Source organism: Alexandromys fortis, unplaced genomic scaffold, assembly GCF_014885135.2.
Source record: "Alexandromys fortis isolate MF-2015 unplaced genomic scaffold, M_Fortis_MF-2015_v1.1 scaffold_6, whole genome shotgun sequence".
NCBI classification, from domain to species: domain Eukaryota; kingdom Metazoa; phylum Chordata; class Mammalia; order Rodentia; family Cricetidae; genus Alexandromys; species Alexandromys fortis.
Genome location: NW_026067902.1, coordinates 4,416,530 through 4,435,800, shown reverse-complemented (window position 1 = coordinate 4,435,800; position 19,271 = coordinate 4,416,530). Strand labels below are relative to the sequence as shown.

The window sequence follows — 19,271 nt, the reverse complement described above, 5'->3', positions numbered from 1 at the left end:
ACGTCGGAATCTTGGGGGACTTTGGTATAGCCATGTTTAAGAACTTTACCCAAATTAAAGTAAATGTTAGAACTGAGTAGATGGAAAGCGCAGGCATCTCTAGTTCTGTGGCTTTGTTGGCTGATTGCTAAACTGCTAAGGGTGAGGATAATAGGTAGGAAGAAACAGAAAATGTAAGCAGATGTTGAGGTAATGTAGCCTGAAAGTCCAGCTTTTCAAGGCCACCTGCAGGGTTTGAGGAAGAAGTCCACAGCAAAGCGAAACTGAGCTTGAGGGTTTTTTTTAATCTAAGGGGTATGGAATAAACTCACATATGTGCTGTTCTGGTCCTGATTGTTTTGTCCTCTAATTTTCTTTTAAGTTCAAATTCTTTCTAGTTCTCCCTTGTTTTAATTCTTCCTTGCTTCTCTGTTTACCTAGCTTAAATACATTTTTTTTACAGGGGATTTGGGGCATTGGGGGAAAAAGTTGCAAGAACTGCATCTCATTGGTTATAGTATATTCCTTGTCCAAATGATGAGGAGCTGAGCCATTTACCATGACAATGAAAGCTTTCAAGGTTTCTGGTGTGAGGCTGTGATCAAAGGTTGGGGGCACAGTCCGGGTGAGACAAGCTGTGAGACACAGGTTTTTATCAGCCAGACTTAGTAAACAAAGGATTGACATGATTTTTTTTTAGATTGCTTTGTGTTAATAACCTTGGTTAGATATTTTCAACTCTGACCTTGTACATCTTTGTGAAGTTTTTACTTATGATACATTACAGAAACATTCAGTCTAGTTTGAACTTGCTCTGAGGTGAAAATGAGCTAATTGTGTGTAGCTTGTCTCAGACAGAGGAGAAATTGTTTGCCTGTGTTAGTCTGAGTAAAAGGAACAATGTAGGCTTTTAAGTAATTTAAAGTCCTCATGGGACAATAGACTTAGTTATGAAGCATATTCTAGTATATTTCCTATATATCAAAATTATACAGCTTAATGAGAAGTCATCTTCCTGACCATCCATGGATATATGTGCCCATAAGTTTGAGATGTAATCATGAGATTACATATACATATCACATGAGATTACATACTACAATGCAGATACTTTGCATGAATCCCTAGGGGGGAAAGCAGTATTTTACATCTGAACAATTTGATAAATGGCACCAATTGGAGCATGATTTCCTCAACTGTGGCAGCCATGCTGAGGCATTCTCTTCTGAATGATGAAACAGGCATTCTGTGGGCCATATTCTCCTTGATAGCTCTTCAGATCTAACTGACATCACAATAAATGTTCCAACTTTCAGTTTATCATAATGAACATGGATCTCTCTAAGCCTCTGAAATCAATGCTGGGGTTACAGATGGGAATGACCATGCCTGCCTTTTAGTATGGGTGCTGGATATTAGAACACAGATCCTAATGCTAACAGAGCAAGAGTTCTACCTACTGAGTCCTCTTGGGGAGTGTGTGATGTGGTGTGTGTGTGTGTGTGTGTGTGTGTGTGTGTGTGTGTGGTGAGTGTGTGTTCAAGACAAGGTTTCCCTTTGTAGCACTGGATGTCTTGGAACTCACTCTGTAGACCAGGCTGGCCTCGAACTCACAGAGATTTGCCTGCCTCTGTCTCCCAAGTGCTGGGATTAAAGGCATGTGCCATCATTCCCCAGCTCAAGGGACTTTTAAAAACAACTTCTGAAACCACAATTGAGAACAATACCAGACAGAGGTGAATTCCCCAGGTGGTGGAGGCTGTCTGAATTTATTTTACAACATTTAGAGTGCTCTAGATATGATAAACATTAAGAATGATTTAAAGTACACAGAAGGGTATAGGATATTACAACAAGTGTTACAGCATTTAGCATAAGGCATCCATGGATTTGGATAAATGCCAGAGGCTTCAAGACCAATCCTCCAATCCTCCAGGATCTTGAGGGATGACTGACTTGTTACTTGATAGATACTACTTATGTAATGCTAGTCAGTTCATCTTGCTCTGTATATTTTGGGGAAGAAAATCTTCACCTTGGAAATAACAGTAGGGCCTCTGGCAGAAAGTCCATGCCATATACTTTATGCTAAAGTGAAAGGGTTTAGGTCTGTTGCTACCGCCACCTCAGGTTCCACAGACTCTTGATGTGGAATAAAGGATGAGGGTTGATTGATATAAAAATTTACTTCCCTGTAATTGACAAGTGTTCATTGAGCATGTACTAAATGTTGAGAGCCATGTGGAGAATTAAGAATACAAAGATATAATTGCTTCTGTCTCGAATCTTGGTTTGATAAAGAAATGGATGTAAAACAACGCAGTTATTGCACTGACACAACCCAAGCTTCAACAAGGACACAGAAAAGCATTCCTGGTCTTCTTTGTGTCTACTGAAGTTACTCCCCTCACCCCGCCAAGGTCATTACATCAGTTTCTGAGATGGGTAACAGATGTCATCCTCAAAGCAAGTCAACAAGAACAAAAAAATATAGCCAGAAACACAGAATTCTACACTGCTGATTATAACTTCCATTAATGTCATATAGGCACACTACCTACCAGAGATAAATGTAGCAATGACCTGGTTTATAACCAAGAAAACATTGGTTCAGAAAAGGTGTAGAGCTTTGGCCAAAATCATACCTTTAAAGCTTATTACCTCTACTTTATATCCCCAGCCTGTATATACAGAGTATAAGTAGGAGCTTAGGTCCACAGTGTTACCTGAGTTTGCACTGAGCCATGCTACAGGAACTGGAATGAAAATCTAGTGAATTCAATTCAATTAAAGAAGAAAATCAAAAGGATTTCTTATTAACAAACAAACAAGCAAAGAAAACTGCAAACAGATAATGTGATCCTTTAAAACCATGCCCTCGTTGCCAGAGTTAGACTCTGGTTACTCTTACAGCAGGTCCGTGTCCACTGCAGACTGTCTAACTCCGCATGCTAGTGTTTGGCGTGGGAAGAACAGGGATTGGCACCTGGATCTGTGATCCTAGAAAACATCAAACTGTTTTTTTTTTTCTCTCCCCAGCTTATTCAGAAGTTGACAGATGTTGCCGAGGAGTGTCAGAACAACCAGCTCAAGAAGCTCAAGGAGATCTGCGAGAAGTAAGCCTTCATCCCCTCTCACTTGGCCTGAATAAACCTGAATGCGTGAACTACAGATTGCTATTCGGTTTGTCTGATTTTTTCCCCCTATTGTAACTTCAGAGAGAAGAAGGAATTAAAGAAGAAAATGGATAAAAAGAGGCAGGAGAAGATAACAGAAGCCAAGTCCAAAGACAAAAGCCAGATGGAAGAGTAAGTGGAAAGTACCCCCCTCCCTAACTGGAATGGTGAAGCAGCTATTCTTCTCTGGCAGAGAACAAGTGTCTTAACCAAAGGCCCCTTCGTAAAGCTGCTCTGCTAATTAATCTTCCACATGATCCCTGCCTTAGTAACTGTTCTACTGCTGTGAAGAGACACCATGGCCAAGGCAACTTTTATAAGAGGAAGAATTGGGGGCTTGCTTACAGTTTCAGAGGGTTAGTCCATTATCATCATAGCAGGAGCAAGGCTTCACTCAAGGTGATGGAGCAGCAGCTGAGAGCTCTATCTTGATTGGCAAGTTGGCAAGAGAGAGGGGAGTGATGGGGAAGGAAGATGGAGAGGGAGAGGGTATCAGAGAGGGAGACCCCCAAGCTCGAGCTTTTGAAACCTCAAAGCCCACTCCCAGCGAGGACACACTTCCTCCAACAAAGCCACACCTCCTAATCCTTCTAATCTTATGAAAGATTTTCATTCTCTGGTGACTAAGCCTATGGATGAACCTATGGAGGCCATTATCATTAAAACCGCTACAATTTCCATTGTAAGGTTTTTACAGGGGCACTCCAGGACTTTCATTAAAAAAAAGAAGGAAAGTGATCTCATTTGGGAAATGGCTAAATTCTCATTTCTCAAGTTGTTAGACAACCTTAGGAGCATCTAAGAAAAACAGGGCCTATGCCTAGGGAGACACAGCACCACCCACCCCCACTTACAGGTTGGACTTTTTTTTTTCAACAGCTATACAATGACCGTAAAATCATAGAAGTTCCAGGAGGGTTGGTTTAATGATCTCTGGCTCATTTCAATTTAGGGAGAAGACAGAGATGATCCGGTCGTACATCCAGGAGGTGGTGCAGTACATCAAGAGGGTATGTCTGTTCACCCTGTCTCCTTTGCAAATGCCACAAGAACAGTCGCCAGGCTTGTTGTGAGCTGTGGAGAGGAGAGCTGTGCCTCCTTGTCTACTTGTCACCAGCATCCAGCTGTTTTGTGATAGTCCCTAAAAGCGCAATGCTCTGGCTATTGAGACTCATACATATAAAAGACCTAAATAAAAAGACTATAAAAAAGGGATGGGGAGGAGTCACTACCCAAGTTGGGAACCCTCAAAAATGTGACACCAAAGGACATTTCCCAAAAGGTCTTTCATTGTTACCTGTGATAAAGTGACATCCACATCTAGATCTGTTCCCTAGGCTTTTAGAAAGTTTGTGTTGTGGAAATTTTCAGGCATTTACAAAAACATGTGTCTATCCATCACCAAACTGCTCTTCCTTGGGTTCCCCTTACCTAGCTTCAGAGGGCAAGTCTTTCCCAAAAGACCAAATCATTGATACCATAGACTTGAAAAACTTTGTTTTTTTTTAAATTGTTGTTGTTTTGTTTTGTTTCTTGTAGCATGCATGAAGGCTTTATTGGTTTTTTTCTTTGTTTTGTTTTTTGCTAGTTTTCTAATATGACTCTTTTCTTCTGGTAACTTTCTTATAGTTAGAGGAAGCACAAAGTAAAAGACAAGAAAAGCTTGTGGAGAAACACAAGGAGATCCGCCAGCAGATCCTAGAGGAGAAGCCCAAGGTAAATGGAGCTAAATAACCCTGACTGTTTATACACACCTGGTTTGTTTGTTTTCTATTCAGGAAAAATAAAATCTCCTGGTTTATGTAAGTACCTCACACAGCTTCTCAGGTCTTCCTTATGTGAGAAACTCCTCATTTCTTGTGGTAGTAAAAGTACAACAATATTCTGCAAGTGTTTGCCACCAACTGGCACTGTCTAAAAAATATGAGTGTGCAGAACCCTCTCCATGGAGTTTGGTTTCAGGTAGTCTGATATGTGGCTCAGGCAAAAGTATCTTTCCTCTGACCAAGCAACTTCATCTTGTGATGCTGTAACGTCAGACTTTGCCCAGCAGAGGACACCCTTCACTAAGATCACCCTGATCTTGACCCAACAAAATCTTCCATAAACCAGGAAACAAACAAAACAGAAAGAAAGAAAGAAAGAAAGAAAGAAAGAAAGAAAGAAAGAAAGAAAGAAAGAAAGAAAGAAAGAAATTTCCTTGCCCCCTCCCCCCCAGATAGCAACAGCTCATCAGTGTGGTCCTTTAAATTTTTACTGTAGCTTAGAATGTAGCTCAGTGGTACTAAGAGTGCTTGGCATGCATGAGGTCCTGGGTTCAATCCAAAACAATAAATCAGAGCGGGTTGTGCTTTCGGCTTGTTGAAATTAGTTGTCTATGGACATCAAGTTGAATGAACTATCTGTAAATCAAGTTTTTGTGGTTTAGCCAGCAGTATTCAGGTCTAGTATATACTGTCTATTTTCATTTCTTGGTGAATGTTTTTCTCTGTTTAAAAAAAAAAAAAAGAATGTGCTTTTTAGGTTTCCCCTCCTTTTAAGCTAGAGTTAAAAACACAGCTTCTCGAAAGTACTATCATTGCACCTAAGTGCTTATTGAGTCTGCAAAGCTCAAGTGTTAGGTTTATTTATTTGTGTGTATTGTTCCCTGGTTGGCTTCAGAGTGATTACTCATGGCTAAATCTAAATATATTCTCAGAGTTATTTATGTTCTCTAGCCTTCATGTTTATTGAATATGATAGTCACTTGATACTTGTTATTTCTAAAGATTTCAGGCTTAGCCATATAAATCCTCAAGCAAGAATTGAGAGCTACTTTGTGTATTGTTAATTCTTAGGTTTCTCCTGCAAATATACAATTCAGAAAAGCTTAGCCAGCTTCTCGGGCTGTTTATGCTAATACAGTGGGATACGGTTTACATAGCTTTAGCAATTGCCACATGGAAGTCTCCCTTTGGATTTCTAGTCTCCTTTTCCTTGAGCTGTCCCCAGTCATTCATGGGCTAAAAATATTAAGTGGGAAATTCATGGAGTGAACAGAGCATGACGACGACTTGGAATTGCACAACTTTCTGAGCAGCTGATGACCCCTCAAAGCACTGTCTCGGCCACTCCGGTGGAGTACCGTCCCTCTGTCCACAAGGCCACACAGCAGTCCTCTCTGACATCAGGTTCTATCTGCTATCTGCTGTCACAGTGTTTGTGACCCTTTTTTGCTTAAAAAATGGCCCCAAGGCACAAGAGTAAGGATGCTGAGGACCCCATGAGCTGAAGACATTAAGTGTCAGGTTAAGGTTGGCATTTTGGCACTTCAGGGTGTATTGGGGGAGGGGGCACTGTATTTTCTTTGCAGAATCTATCTTACTTAAGTGCTCAGGTATTCAAATAGCAGATCCAGATTTGACTAAAATTTAAGAAAAATATGAATTAGTCAGACGCATACATTGTCCAGGTCAGCATCTAACGATGGATTTGTCATCTCTTTGTATCCTGATTTAATGAAATGTGTTTAGAATGAGTTTCCAGCCAGTTTTAGACCTCTAAGAGCCCTTCTGACAGCTACTCTTCCTTTCAGTTTTGTTTTGCTTTTGAGTGTGGGTGTTGGTTCAACATGGTAAAATATTTCAGTCAGAGATAAAATGCAACGCGTATTTCATAGATATTCTATGTATGTCCATTTATATGTGTGTAGGTGCCCATGTGCATGTGGAGGCCAGAGCATAATTCCTTAGGTGCTATCCATGTTTATTGTTTGAGACAGGGTCTCACACTAGCCTGAGTCTCACACTAGCCTGAAACTTACCATTTCAAGGTCATGGTAGCACGCATAGATTTGTTTTATGTGTGTTAAGTTGTGCATATTCAACTTCTGTCCTCATGTTTATTAGGCAACCACATTACTGACTGAGCTCTCTCCATAGCCCTCAGTGTGTGTGTGTGTGTGTGTGTGTGTGTGTGGTGTGTGCATGTGTTGCAGTGCTGGGAGTGTGGACATGTAGCACCACACATGTGGCTGTTCTAGTCATCATGATTAAAATCAAATTAAGGAAGTGGCTATTAAAGCACCTTAAATCTTCTTCACTGGATACAACCAAACACTAAAACGACCAATGACCTTTGTCAATTTAGCTGCCCAAGTGCAATTTTGCAGATAATCAAATTAAACCTGATGAGCATGCTCACATGCATATATAATCCCATTAACTTGGGGGATGGAGGCAGGAAGACGGGGAGATCGTGGCTCACCTGGGTGATATATTGAGACCACATTTTTAGCTAAGTAAATAAATAAATACTGAACATAAACAGTAACAGCTTAATAACGGACTCTATTACTGATTAAGTAGTGTCACAATTCTAAGGATGGAGGGACAGTTCTAAGAATACTGTAAATACTATATTAGCTATTTTTCTAATATGATAAAACACCATGAACAAAAGCAATTTACAGAAGAATTTATTTTGGCTTACCATTTCAGAGAGACAGAGAGAGAGTGCACATAATGGCAAAAGAGACAGGGCAGCATGTGGCTGAAGCAGAAAGCTGACTGAGTCTATCTTCATCCACAGGCAGGAAGCAGAGAAGAGAGAACAGGAAGTAGGTTGAGGCTTTAAGCCCTCAGAGGTTACTCCCAGTGATGTCCTTCCACCAGAAAGGCTCTTTGTCCTAAAAGTTCCATAATCTACCCAAACAGTGTTACCAGTTGGGGAACAAGTGTTCAGATGCATGAATCTGTGGGGGACACTCCTCATTCAAACTGAAATAAGTGGTTCTGGGGATGGGTAGGCATTTCTAGGGAGAGCTGACTGCTTCTAGGGATGGGTAGCCAGTTCTAGAGACAGGCAGCTAGTTTAGTGGCTCAGCAACCTCTCTGAGAACCAGCAGTTTTAGAATTTCAGCGTTGATGCTTGCTGTCCTCAGGTTATAAAGTCAACGACAAGCTGGATGCTAAAGCTCCTGCATCATCATCTTATGTAGAACCATTCAAAAGAGAGAGCTTAAGTATGGAGCTTCATTAAAAGGGAGGGAAGAGAGAATGAGAGAGGGACAGAGGGGGAGGAGAAGAGAAAAGAAGAGCAGAGGGGAGAACAGAGACTGAGACCAACTTGCCTGGAATGGGCAGAGTTTGTCTCCTGTTTTTTTTTTTTTTGTTTTTGTTTTTGTTTTTTTTTTTTTCAAGACTAGGTTTCGCTGTAGCTTTGGAGCTTGTCCTGGAACTAGCTCTTGTAGATCAGTCTGGCCCCAAACTCACAGAGGTCTGCCTGCCTTTGCCTCCTGAGTGTTGGGATTAAAGGCATGCGCCACCACTACCCAGCTGGAGCTTGTCTCTTAAAGGGACCTTTGCACTGTGTACAGTGAAACTTATTGCCATAAGCTGAGGGGTGACTGTGCCGAAGGGGCAGGGCCAAGGTGTGCCTGGATACTAACAGAGGGAGTTCAGCTTCTTGGTGCTATGGTCACCAGAAGCCTACACACAATTGAAGCTTTCTCAGCGAATACTGAATACCCAGTAATCAGGGCTTTGTGTTACAGCTGTGTACATAGAGGCTTTCGTTTCTCCTTCCTTGGCTTCTTCGGAAAGATCTAAAGTGTTCCTAGGAATTCTTAGTCATTCCCTTGTCTTTCTTGCTTAGTGTGACTAGGAGCCAAGATAAATTTGCTCTTTCGTCTGTGACGCTCTTCTTAGGGTCATCGTGTTGTGAGTGGATTTGAAGGTAGCCTTTGAAGGTTGTTGGTTCCATGTCAAGCCAAATCATATACTTAAGGGTGTCCTTTGAAGCTTAAGAATGTGTTTTCAGAGCCATTACTACGATAATAAAATGAGAAATCGCATGTGAAGTCAGCCGTGTTAGCCCACATCTATAATCCTAGCACTTGGCAGGAGGAGGCAGGAGGATCAGGAGCTTTTATAGGTCACCCTTGGCTACAAGCCATCTATGTAAGACACTGTCTCCATCAAAACAATACAAAAAGTCACGTGAACTCATAAGAAACGAAGCAAATGAAAGAAAATGCTAATAAAGGAGGGAGGAACTTTAGTCCGTGTTCCACCTCTGCCACCCAATGCCTGAAATCATCAGCTCAATGGGGAAAGAGGTTTATGTTGGCTCATGAGCTCAGAGGTTTTAGAGTCACATTGTCTGACCCTGTTGCATTGGGCCTATAGTAGCACACCAGGTCATGGAGATAGAACATGGTAGAGGAATTGTGTTTATGCTTAGCAACAAGAGCTGAAACACAGAGAATAAATCAAAATCTCAATGTACTTTTCAAGGGCAAATTCCCAGTGAGCTCCTTTCTTCCCAATAGATACACTTTTTTTAAAAAAAAAAATTAAGACAAGCTCATTATACAGCCCAGTGACAGCAGCCCTCCTGCCTCAGCTTCCTCATTACTGACTATAGGTGTATAAGGTACCATGCTCAGTCCTGTGTCCCTTCTTAAAGGTTCTACCAACTTCTTGGAGCACTTGAGCCATAGACCGAGCTTTTATTCGTGGGCATCTGGAGACACTCCTGATCCAGACTTGCAATCAGCAGTAATGAGCAATAGAGGGGAATGGCTAGATCAAATGTGAGCTGGGAACTGAAGCCCACAACAGCAAGGGTAGGTTAGGAGAGACCAGGGTTCCTGAGCAGACCTCGGTGCTCTGTGATTGTGGGGTGTGGACCAGAAATAGAAGAGTACTGCCTTTGAAATCATCCCTCTGGAGTGCACTCCTGGGAGGGCTTTGGAGCTTGACATCGATGTGAACAAAATTAATAAGAGCAGCCACAGAAGAGGAAAAACTGGAGGAAATGAAAACGATCAATAGTTGCTCTAAAGCAGGTCCACGGAGTCAGGTTCCATTCAGTAAGCCTAAAGACAAGGCAGAGTGGCTTTATGACATCAAGAATTTGTGAACTGTCCTGAGTCGATGACAAAGAACTGGAGAGCTGGCATCCTTCCCGTGAAAACACACCCAGAGTTCACTCTAAGATCTGGAGACCAGCAGTCTTCTCAAAACAGGGACAGAAAACATTTCTAATAGAACCTGCTAATGCATAGTCATTTGCTTATAGCAAAAATATCACTAGATGACATCTCTCCTCATCTTCAATGCCTTTCAGCATCTTACTGAATATATGAATTCACTCCCCCTTCATTTATGTAATAACGTCACATGGCAGTGTCCACACTCATGGCCTGAACATAGAGAAAGCCCTTCGGTTGGCCCTCTTTTATCCTAATCTATGATTTTGAAATGTTCTGAACTCTAGACTTATCTGCATAATGTTCTTCCTTGCTGATAAACACATTCTTGTCTTTTAAAAGTCAAAGGAAAGTTAAGACAAGAAATTTAACCAATGGATGAAAGCCAACAGTCCTTCAATGGCAAGGCATTTCCCTGGCCCAGAAGAGAGCAAACTGCCTTGAAGGTTTGTACAAAGTGGAGCTTTGTGGAGCCTTCACTCAGCAGCAAACTCAGGCACCCAATGAACCCAAGTCCGCATGCACCAGAGCAATCGAAGTAGAGTATAGTTAATCAGAAACAGCATCTTCAGTTTCCCATTCCTATTTGCCGGGGGCATATGGTGGCCCCCCGTGGAAAAGCTTAGTTTGGACTGCCCCACGTGTGACTAGTAGCAGACACCTTTGGTAGACAGAACTCACTTTTATTCCCATTATAAAGAAGTACAGTGAGTCTGTTCCATTGACGCGCAACTTTTGAGAGCACTGAAAAAAAAAAAAAGAGCTGTTTGATCCTTAAAGGCAATTTATACAACAAACAAATATTTTGACCCTCGATTTGACAGATCAAGTTGTCCATTGCTTACCTGAGTCCCACTGAGACTTATTAAGTTACAGACAGTAGACATTTTAAAAGGTGATGTTCTGCTCTTTTTCTATGGAGTTCTCAGTTCTTTGAGAAATATTCAGATGTCTTTTCTGGCAGTCAACTGCTTCACTGAGCCCTTAAATGTATGTCTTCGATTGTGTCTAAGATATGAATTATTGCAAAATTCAACCACAGCATCCGTCAGATGCTTGCAAGAACACTGCTCAAGCTTCCAACTCAGTGACATAATTGGTTTCCTTGGGATTTCTGTACCTGGGTTTGCCAAACCAGTAAGAAAGAATTAGTGCATACAAAACATGTTGGAAGCAAGTCAAGAGCTCAGCTACAACTACCGGGCAGCCACTGCCCGTGTCGACTTAAGCTACAAGTTATATCGATGCAGAGGACCCTTCTGCTCTTATTCCTGAGCGTTTGAAAGAGGCTTATTCCAGCACGTTGCCCTCAATCTTTTGCAGATATCCCAGTGTGTATTGATCACTCTGAGGCTACTGGCTTTCGAAAAAGGAATCATCTTTTGGCAAGACTTTTTAATGAACTGTCTGCCTGACCTCATAAAACAGTCGATAAATTCATAATTTCTTCTTTCTCTGACATTAATTTGTCTTCGGTATTTCTTAGGCCATAGGTTTTCCGCTTTAATTTAGCTCTTCATCAAGAGAGAATTCCAAGAAGCTTTAGGGCATTTTCCTTTATTCCCGAAGAGCATCTCATCGTGGAACCACTGCCTCTCTCTTTCTTTTCTCAATGAGGGGAAGATAGATTGATTTTCTTCGTTCCTCCTCTGACATCTCTGTGAGTGGCTCATCTAGATAATGACATCTCTGAGATAGAGGCCTGGATGCAGCCGACATTTGACCTGGTATTCACAGGGGAAAGGCTTGACCTGGGGATCTAAAGTTAAACCTTTCTTCAATGAATTCATGTATACCTCCTTTCATCTTTGTCATTTGATGGATAAGCATGAATTTTCCCTGCCAGTATCAATTAAAACCCCTTTTGGGAATGCAAACTCCTTAGTGGGAGCCAGCTGCCTTTGGGCCATGCCTTCCTCATTGTCAAATTTTGATTAACCCACATAGTGGTTTGGTTTTATCTGTTCTATATGAAATTATTTTTCATTTTGTATCTATGCACAGAATGTGTCCTTAGAAAACAAATATGATTATCCTTTATTTTTCTGGAATATAAAACTGACATGTGTTTATTTTCCTTAAGGAAGATACTAGGCTATCAGGACCATTTTTGACTCTCTCTGTTCCATCTCAATTTACTTTTGAAATCTATTGTGATCATAAAGACTTCTTAAAATTAAAATAAATTTTAATGAAAAAGCATCAGTGTCTCTGGTCACTACTCTAAAATACAGTAAAACTAGCAAAAAGTGTTAGTAATACACCTCACTGGTACTCAAGGAGTGGTTCTTTCAATGAGAGCAAAGGCTTGACAGAAGTTTCGACCTAATTTCATACTGTGTCCTCCAGTTTTTAGATGTCCTTGAGGGAGGAAGACACTGACAATGATAATGGCATGAGATGATCATAAAGATGCTTAAACTCACAAGAGATGAGACTAGTGTTTGCCTTGCTATCAATGCTCAGTCATTTTCATCTACAGGCTCACAGCCTTCTTTGTCAGACATTCTTTAGTTCAAAATGTGTGCACAAGAATCCATATTGCCTTCCTTCTGCAGTGACATTTTCACTGGGTGTAGAATTTTGTGTTGTAAGTTACTTTCTGGAAGCTCATTGGGGATAAAATTCTGCTGCCTTCCTGTAGTGTAATTAAGTGTTAGTGTAGTTTTTAGACATGGTTTGTATTTCTCCCCTTTGACATCATTTATACTTTTTCCTTTTATCTTATACGTGTTTCCATAATGTAACTGTGTGTTTGAAATGGTCAGCCAGACAGATAAGCCTAAAAGGTATCTGCGTTTGAGGTATCCAGACAGATAACTTTAACATATCTCAGTGTTTGAAATGGCCAGAAAGACAACTTTATAATGTATCTGTATGTTTTAAGTGGCCAAACAAGATAATTTCATAATGTATCTGTGTGTTTGAAATGGCCAGACAGATAACTCTATAATGTATCTGTGTGTTTGAAGTAGCCAGACAAATAACTCCATAATGTATCTGTGTGTTTGAAATGGCCAGACAGATAACTCTATAATGTATCTCTGTGTTTGAAGTGGTCAGACAGATAACTCCATAATGCATCTGTGTGTTTGAAATGACCAGACAGCTAACTCTATAATGTATCTATGTCTTTGAAATGGCCAGACAGATAACACTAATGTATCTCTGTGTTTGAAATGATCATATAGATAACTTTATAAATGTATCTGTGTATTTGAAGTGGCCAGACAGATAACTCTAAAATGTATCTGTGTGTTTGCAATGGCCAGACACAGAGCTTCATCTGCTTAATCAGAACTAACAGCTGTCACATCAGCAAACCGTGGCTTCTAGTTAATGTTTTCCTTCACTTCTAGGATTTCATTCTGTGTGCATGTTTGTACATATGTCTGCATGCATGTGTCTGCCCTCATACTAGTGTACACACACATGAACAAAATAGACTTTATTTTTACCCCCTTCTGAACTTAGGATTATTTTTCATCTTTTTTATTCTGTACTTCCCTGTGGACAGTTTTGTTTTTGCTTTTGCTTTTCCCTGACTGTCTTTCTGATGCACTGGCTCTACCCTGCTCATCCACTAGTTTTAACTCTTAAGCTGTGTACTTTCCTTTCTTTCTAGAAGTTCTATTTGGGTTATTGTCGAGTCAATGGTCTGGAGGCCATAGCTATTGTGGGGAGAATTCCCTGTGACTTTCCTGACTCTGGAGAGGACTCAGATTTGGGGTACAGGCTCTTCACCCTTCAAAGTTTCCAGAGAGGAATCCAAATGCTTCACTTTGAACAAGAGCCCACGGGGGCAATGCAATGCATTTGGATTTCAGTTGCTTGGGTACCTTGTTCCTTTCAGTTGGGCCTGGTCATTCCTTAAGATTAAGTGTTTTCTAAAGAAGATAGTTTTAAAATCAAATCCTAATTGTTTCTGCTTTCAGTGGGAGAGACAGCCTAAGCAACCCAACTCTATCCAATTCTTGAGACAAAATGTCCATCATAGCAGTGTTTAATTCTTTAATGTCTGGGTTAGTTCCATTTCCACAGAGATGCAACGTCTGCGGGAAACTGCTTGTGCCTGATGGGGAACTGACTCGCTCAGTATAGAGTTGAGCTCCATGCAGTCTTACAAAGCTGTTTTCCCCAGCTAATGCAGGCAGAAAGTAGGAAAGACACGCAAGTAGGTTTGAGTCTAGACAGATATTTGTCTGAAGCCAAGTCACCAAAGAGCCCGCGGTTGCTGTCACAGATGCCTATGTTTTATTTTATTTTTATTTATTTATTAAAGATTTCTGTCTCTTCCCCGCCACCGCCTCCCATTTCCCTTCCCCTCCCCCAATTAATTTCCCCTCCCTCGTCAGCCCAAAGAGCAATCAGGGTTCCCTGCCCTGTGGGAAGTCCAAGGACCACCCACCTCCATCCAGGTCTAGTAAGGTGAGCATCCAAACTGCCTATGCTCCCACAAAGCCATTATGTGCAGTAGGATCAAAAACCCATTGCCGTTGTTCTTGAGTTCTCAGTAGTCCTCATTGTCCGCTATGTTCAGCGAGTCCGGTTTTATCCCAGGCTTTTTATACCCAGGCCAGCTGGCCTTGATGACTTCCCGATAGAACATCCCCATTGCCTATGTTTTAAAACCACTGCCGATCCTCAGCGACCCTTCGGCTCTCTGGAACTGAAAACATAAACGGCTTTAGCCGTTCCCCTCACTCTCTTTGGAGGTAATGTGCATAGCTGCCCATGCTGTGCACAAGTCAGAAACTTTCGTGTTTATATATTTTCAAGGTCTCTTGGAAAATTTGACTATGTGATTATGACAGAAACGTATTGACCAATCTCTGCCTGTGAAGCGGCTACCCCTTAAGATGGTGTGTGCTGGGCTGCTTCACAGATTCCTGTTACCAGCTGACTTCTAAAACATGATGGATTTGAAGTTTAAACAAAGCTGTAGCATAGATTCACTCGGGGGCAGTTGATGCTTCCTCCCTTTCTCTCCCCAGGTAACTTCCTTTCTTCCTTCTTTTCCGGATTTTCCCTTCCTGGTAATGAGATGATGTGGGAATATGCAATTAGTTATAATGAATTATGTCAGAGACTCCAGTGGAATCCTTTCTACCTGCTAAGGAGATGGTCTTGAGTTATTGTTCTAAGTCTTCTCACTAAGTCCCTGTTTAGCGTCGGCCATTGACTGAGAGGTATTCCATCTTTCCACATACACATACACGAAAACCTGCACACTCAGGGACAGGAGCTTTGGGCCCCTTTCAGCTTCCTCTCCTGTGTTCATGCCACCATGCATCTTTGCCTGCATTTTTTCTACTATTAATTGGATTTTAAAATCTCAATATATCTCTAATTTTTGAGTCCTTTTTTGGGGTAAAAGGGATAATGAAAATTACCAATACATACATGTTAAACACATCTAAAGCAAAATATATAAAAGTATAGTTGATATCTGAAAACTATTGCATGATTTTACTCAAGCCTTTGGCGTTTTAAGGGGGAAAATGGTGAAACTCAAATCGAGATACATATTTAACCATTCATCCCAAGAGTCTATCTCAGAACTCTTGAAATCCTTGGTAACTCAAACTGTGAGTTTTTGACCAAAGGAAAGGCTGTCATTAAAGGGCCAGTGCAGGGCCCTGTGCTAAGAAAATTGTACAAACTTCTGCCCGGCACAGGAGCAGAGCGGCTAACCGTGAGAGTTCCTTTCTCTGTTTCTTGGGTTATGGCCTCTGGGGTGTCAGTGTAGTCAGCCAGCCGTGGGAGTCGCATTCATACTTCTTATGTGAGCAGCAAAGATCAGTGGGCACAAGCCTCCTGAATTTATTCAATCATTAGTTGAATCCTTGATTCTGATAAGGAAGTTTTGACGTTTCCATCCGCAAGGTTCACACAGCATTTTTACTTATTGCTCTTTCCCTACGACAGAATCAGAAAACCCTAGAATTTGAAATCTAACGTATTAAGACGTCAAGTACTTCTTCACTGCACCCACCCTAGCCAAAATCACGACAACCATCTCACCTGGGCTTATCATGGTTTCCCATTATACACATTATATTGCTGGGTGTCCAGTCACAGCCTATCCCTAGCCTGGCAGCCAGAGTCAGCCTTTAAATGAAGTCACTTCTCTCTTCAAGGTTTTGTGACGGCCTCTGTCTCTCTCACAATAAATGCTCGCAAGATCCAACCCTTTCATTCTGTATCCATTCTTCATTTCCATATGGATCTACCACCGTTCGGCCATTCTGACTTTTTTACTGAGCCCCAACAAGCCAGCCAGTCCCAGCTTGGGCCCTGATTAGACTGGATCTCATACTCCAAGTGTTTATTGAGCAACTCTCGCATGTATTTCAAGTCAAATCAGAGATCTTGAGGAGGTGTTCCACGATCACTCTGTTTAAATTTGGGACCTGGCAGGATTGGAGAGGTTGTTAAGAATATTTGCTGCTCTTCCAGAGGACCCAGGTTCAAATCCCAGCACCCACATGGTAGTTCAGAGCTGTTTGTAACTCTAGTTACAAACTCAGCACATTCTGCTGGCCTCTGTGGTCACTTGGCACATATGTGATGCACAGTCATACATGAAGGTAAAACACCCATACATAAAGAAGGTTAAGAAAAAAATCTTAAATTTGCACACTACCACCAACTTCCATTTCTGATCTTATTTTCTCCTAGTCTACTATTCAGTCAGATTTCTTTTTCTAAGTCTGGTTGTCTTTCCCCAGTAGGGTGTTAGCCGCCAGGGGACAAGCGATCCTTCTGTTTGTTTTCTCCACTTCTATTTGATGATGCCCATGCACTGCACTCCAGAAACCCAGGAATAATGCTTGCCCTATTCTTGCTGCTCAGTAAATATTTTCACTTGTTTGATATAGAATAACACATAAATTTGCATGCTGCTTGACTCGGGGGCCACCATGGTCGTCACATATAAATGCTGCTGAAGGGAGTTCCAGGAAAGAGTTTTGAATTATTTTATGTACGTGGAAGAATAATTAAATTGACTTGGTTTTAAAACAGTCTCTCTTTGGGGACGCAAGTAGAGCATTAAAACTCCACTCGCTGGGCTGCCTCGTCCCACTGAACAGCTGTCAATCAACATCATCTTTTCTCGGGTCTCTTGGCGGATGGGACACACAAAGTTGCCCTCACATCCAGCATCTCATCCCAGGAGAGGATGGGGAAGAGTCAGGAAGTCAATTAGCAGTGCCAGGGCATTGGTAGCCAGCTGGGTCCTGTGCTGCCCTGCAGGTGCTGAGGGGTGGCGGTGGGGGGTGTTACACTGCTATTTCAGATGGCACATCAAGGGACCACCCAGACCTACATTTGAAACACCAGGTGACTCAGAAAGCCATTTCCTTGCCATAGAAATGACAGCCTCCCTTTTTCTCCACACAGGGGGAAGGCTCCTCCTCAGTGTTGTCGGAAACTTGCCATGAGGATCCCTCTGTTCCCCCCAACATTACTCCCCCCAACCCTCAAGCTCTCAAGTGGTGAGCGCCGTCCTTCTAGCCAGGTAGGACTGGATGGGAGGGCCCCTTTGAGAGAAGGGTGGTGTGTGGCCATCCCCTGTGCAGGCAGTGTGGGCCTGCCTAGCTGGTCCTCCCTCCTCCACAGTCTCATCTAGTTCCTGTGGAATTTCCGGCACATCTGGGATGGCTTCCTTGGCCTTTCCTGTACTCCTCTGGTGTTGATTTCTGCATCTTTGCGTTCTTTCCCGTGCACATAAACTCCCTTTTCTTCGTTCTTCTTCCTCTTTCTTCCTTCTGCTTCTGGTTTACAAAATTGGCTTCCCTTTTTAATCTTACTTTTTCTTTTCTTGCTCTTCATCTGTTCTTCCCACTTTGGAAGTGTATTTTCGGGTGACTCTCACTGTCCCCCTTTCCTCACAGCCCCAAATTAAAAGGGAGTCTCTCCGGGAATCATCTTAGTCCATTCTACTCAGCACCATAGTGTTCCTTCTAAAAATTCAGCAAAGTTGATTTTACGATCCCACAACATTTGGAGTTAAGAGGACAGGTCATGAACCTGGTCCTGTGGAAGCAAGAGCACTAGATCACACCCCTGCAGTAGGAATACTGGGTTATCAGCTGGCGACTGGAGCAGACTGCAAACCTGAACTTTGACTGGGGACTTGCGCTTGCAGCTGTGTTGTGACAATTCATTGCATTCTTTACACTAATCTGAAAACTGGTCTGTGCCATTCCAGAGTGTGTGTGTTTGGAAGGAGACATGAGACATCCTTGTGATTAGAGAAAAAAAAAAAAGGTCAATTTCTAACTGCACAATAGCCCTGCTAATTATGGCTGACAACATCTTATTGTGCACTGGAAAATAATTAGTAGGGAGGATTTTGAATGTGTTCAGTACACATGTGCACACACACACTCTCGCTCTCCCTCCCTCTTCACACACACACACACACACACACACACACACACACACACACACCATGCTATATGTTTGAGGTGATGGGTGTACCCATCACCCTATCCCGATCCGTACATGCTGTATGCTGTACTGAAATATTATACTATATTCCATGAAGATACTGTGGTAAGGAATTAAAAGATTAAAAAATAAAATGTATTTCAAAATAGAACAATGTTTTCTTAATAGCAAGATGCTTTTCTGATGTAACAAAAATAGAGTTTTACAGTGAAACTGAAAATATTTTTTCTTGAAATATTTGTTGGCCTGTGATGTAACATAGTATAGAAGCATGTCCAAAAATGGCTGCAAGCAACTCCTTCCTGAGGGAGGGAGGTAAGTCCCTGCAGGCCCTCTTCACCAGTTGCTCAGTGCCAGCTAAATCTTCAGGGGTCTGTGGATTACTTGGGCATCTTATTAAGTACACATCCTGATCCAAGAGGTCTAGTTGGGTAGAAGAATCTGTTCTTCTGGTCGGCCCTCCCGTTCAATGAGTAGACATTCACATTCCCTGGGACCATGATGTGACTGTCGGGGTTCTAGAACATTCCTACATCCTGTCTTCAGCATATGGAAAAGCCTGTAAGCTGCCTCCATACTTGGATTATGTTTTTTAACTAACCATACGCTTGGCCCATTGATATCATTATTTTTCTCTTGGTGAGTGAAAGGGGGGAAAGGTAGAGGGAGGAGGAGGAGGAAGAGGA

At 41.9% G+C, this 19,271-nt stretch overlaps 1 protein-coding gene across 3 annotated transcripts in view; it reads left to right on the top strand.

Moving 5' to 3' along the window:
* Positions 1 to 19,271, top strand: part of Plcb1 (phospholipase C beta 1) — a 675,692-nt gene that overhangs the window by 584,969 nt on the left and 71,452 nt on the right. For 2 of the 3 annotated variants that reach the window (XM_050132272.1, XM_050132255.1), the window contains 4 exons: positions 3,019 to 3,095; positions 3,198 to 3,287; positions 4,108 to 4,165; positions 4,785 to 4,871. In XM_050132272.1, coding sequence (XP_049988229.1) covers positions 3,019 to 3,095; positions 3,198 to 3,287; positions 4,108 to 4,165; positions 4,785 to 4,871 — 312 coding nt within the window. Of the gene's footprint in view, positions 1 to 3,018; positions 3,096 to 3,197; positions 3,288 to 4,107; positions 4,166 to 4,784; positions 4,872 to 17,532; positions 17,651 to 19,271 lie in introns of all 3 variants that reach the window. The other variant, XM_050132262.1, reaches the window with a different exon arrangement.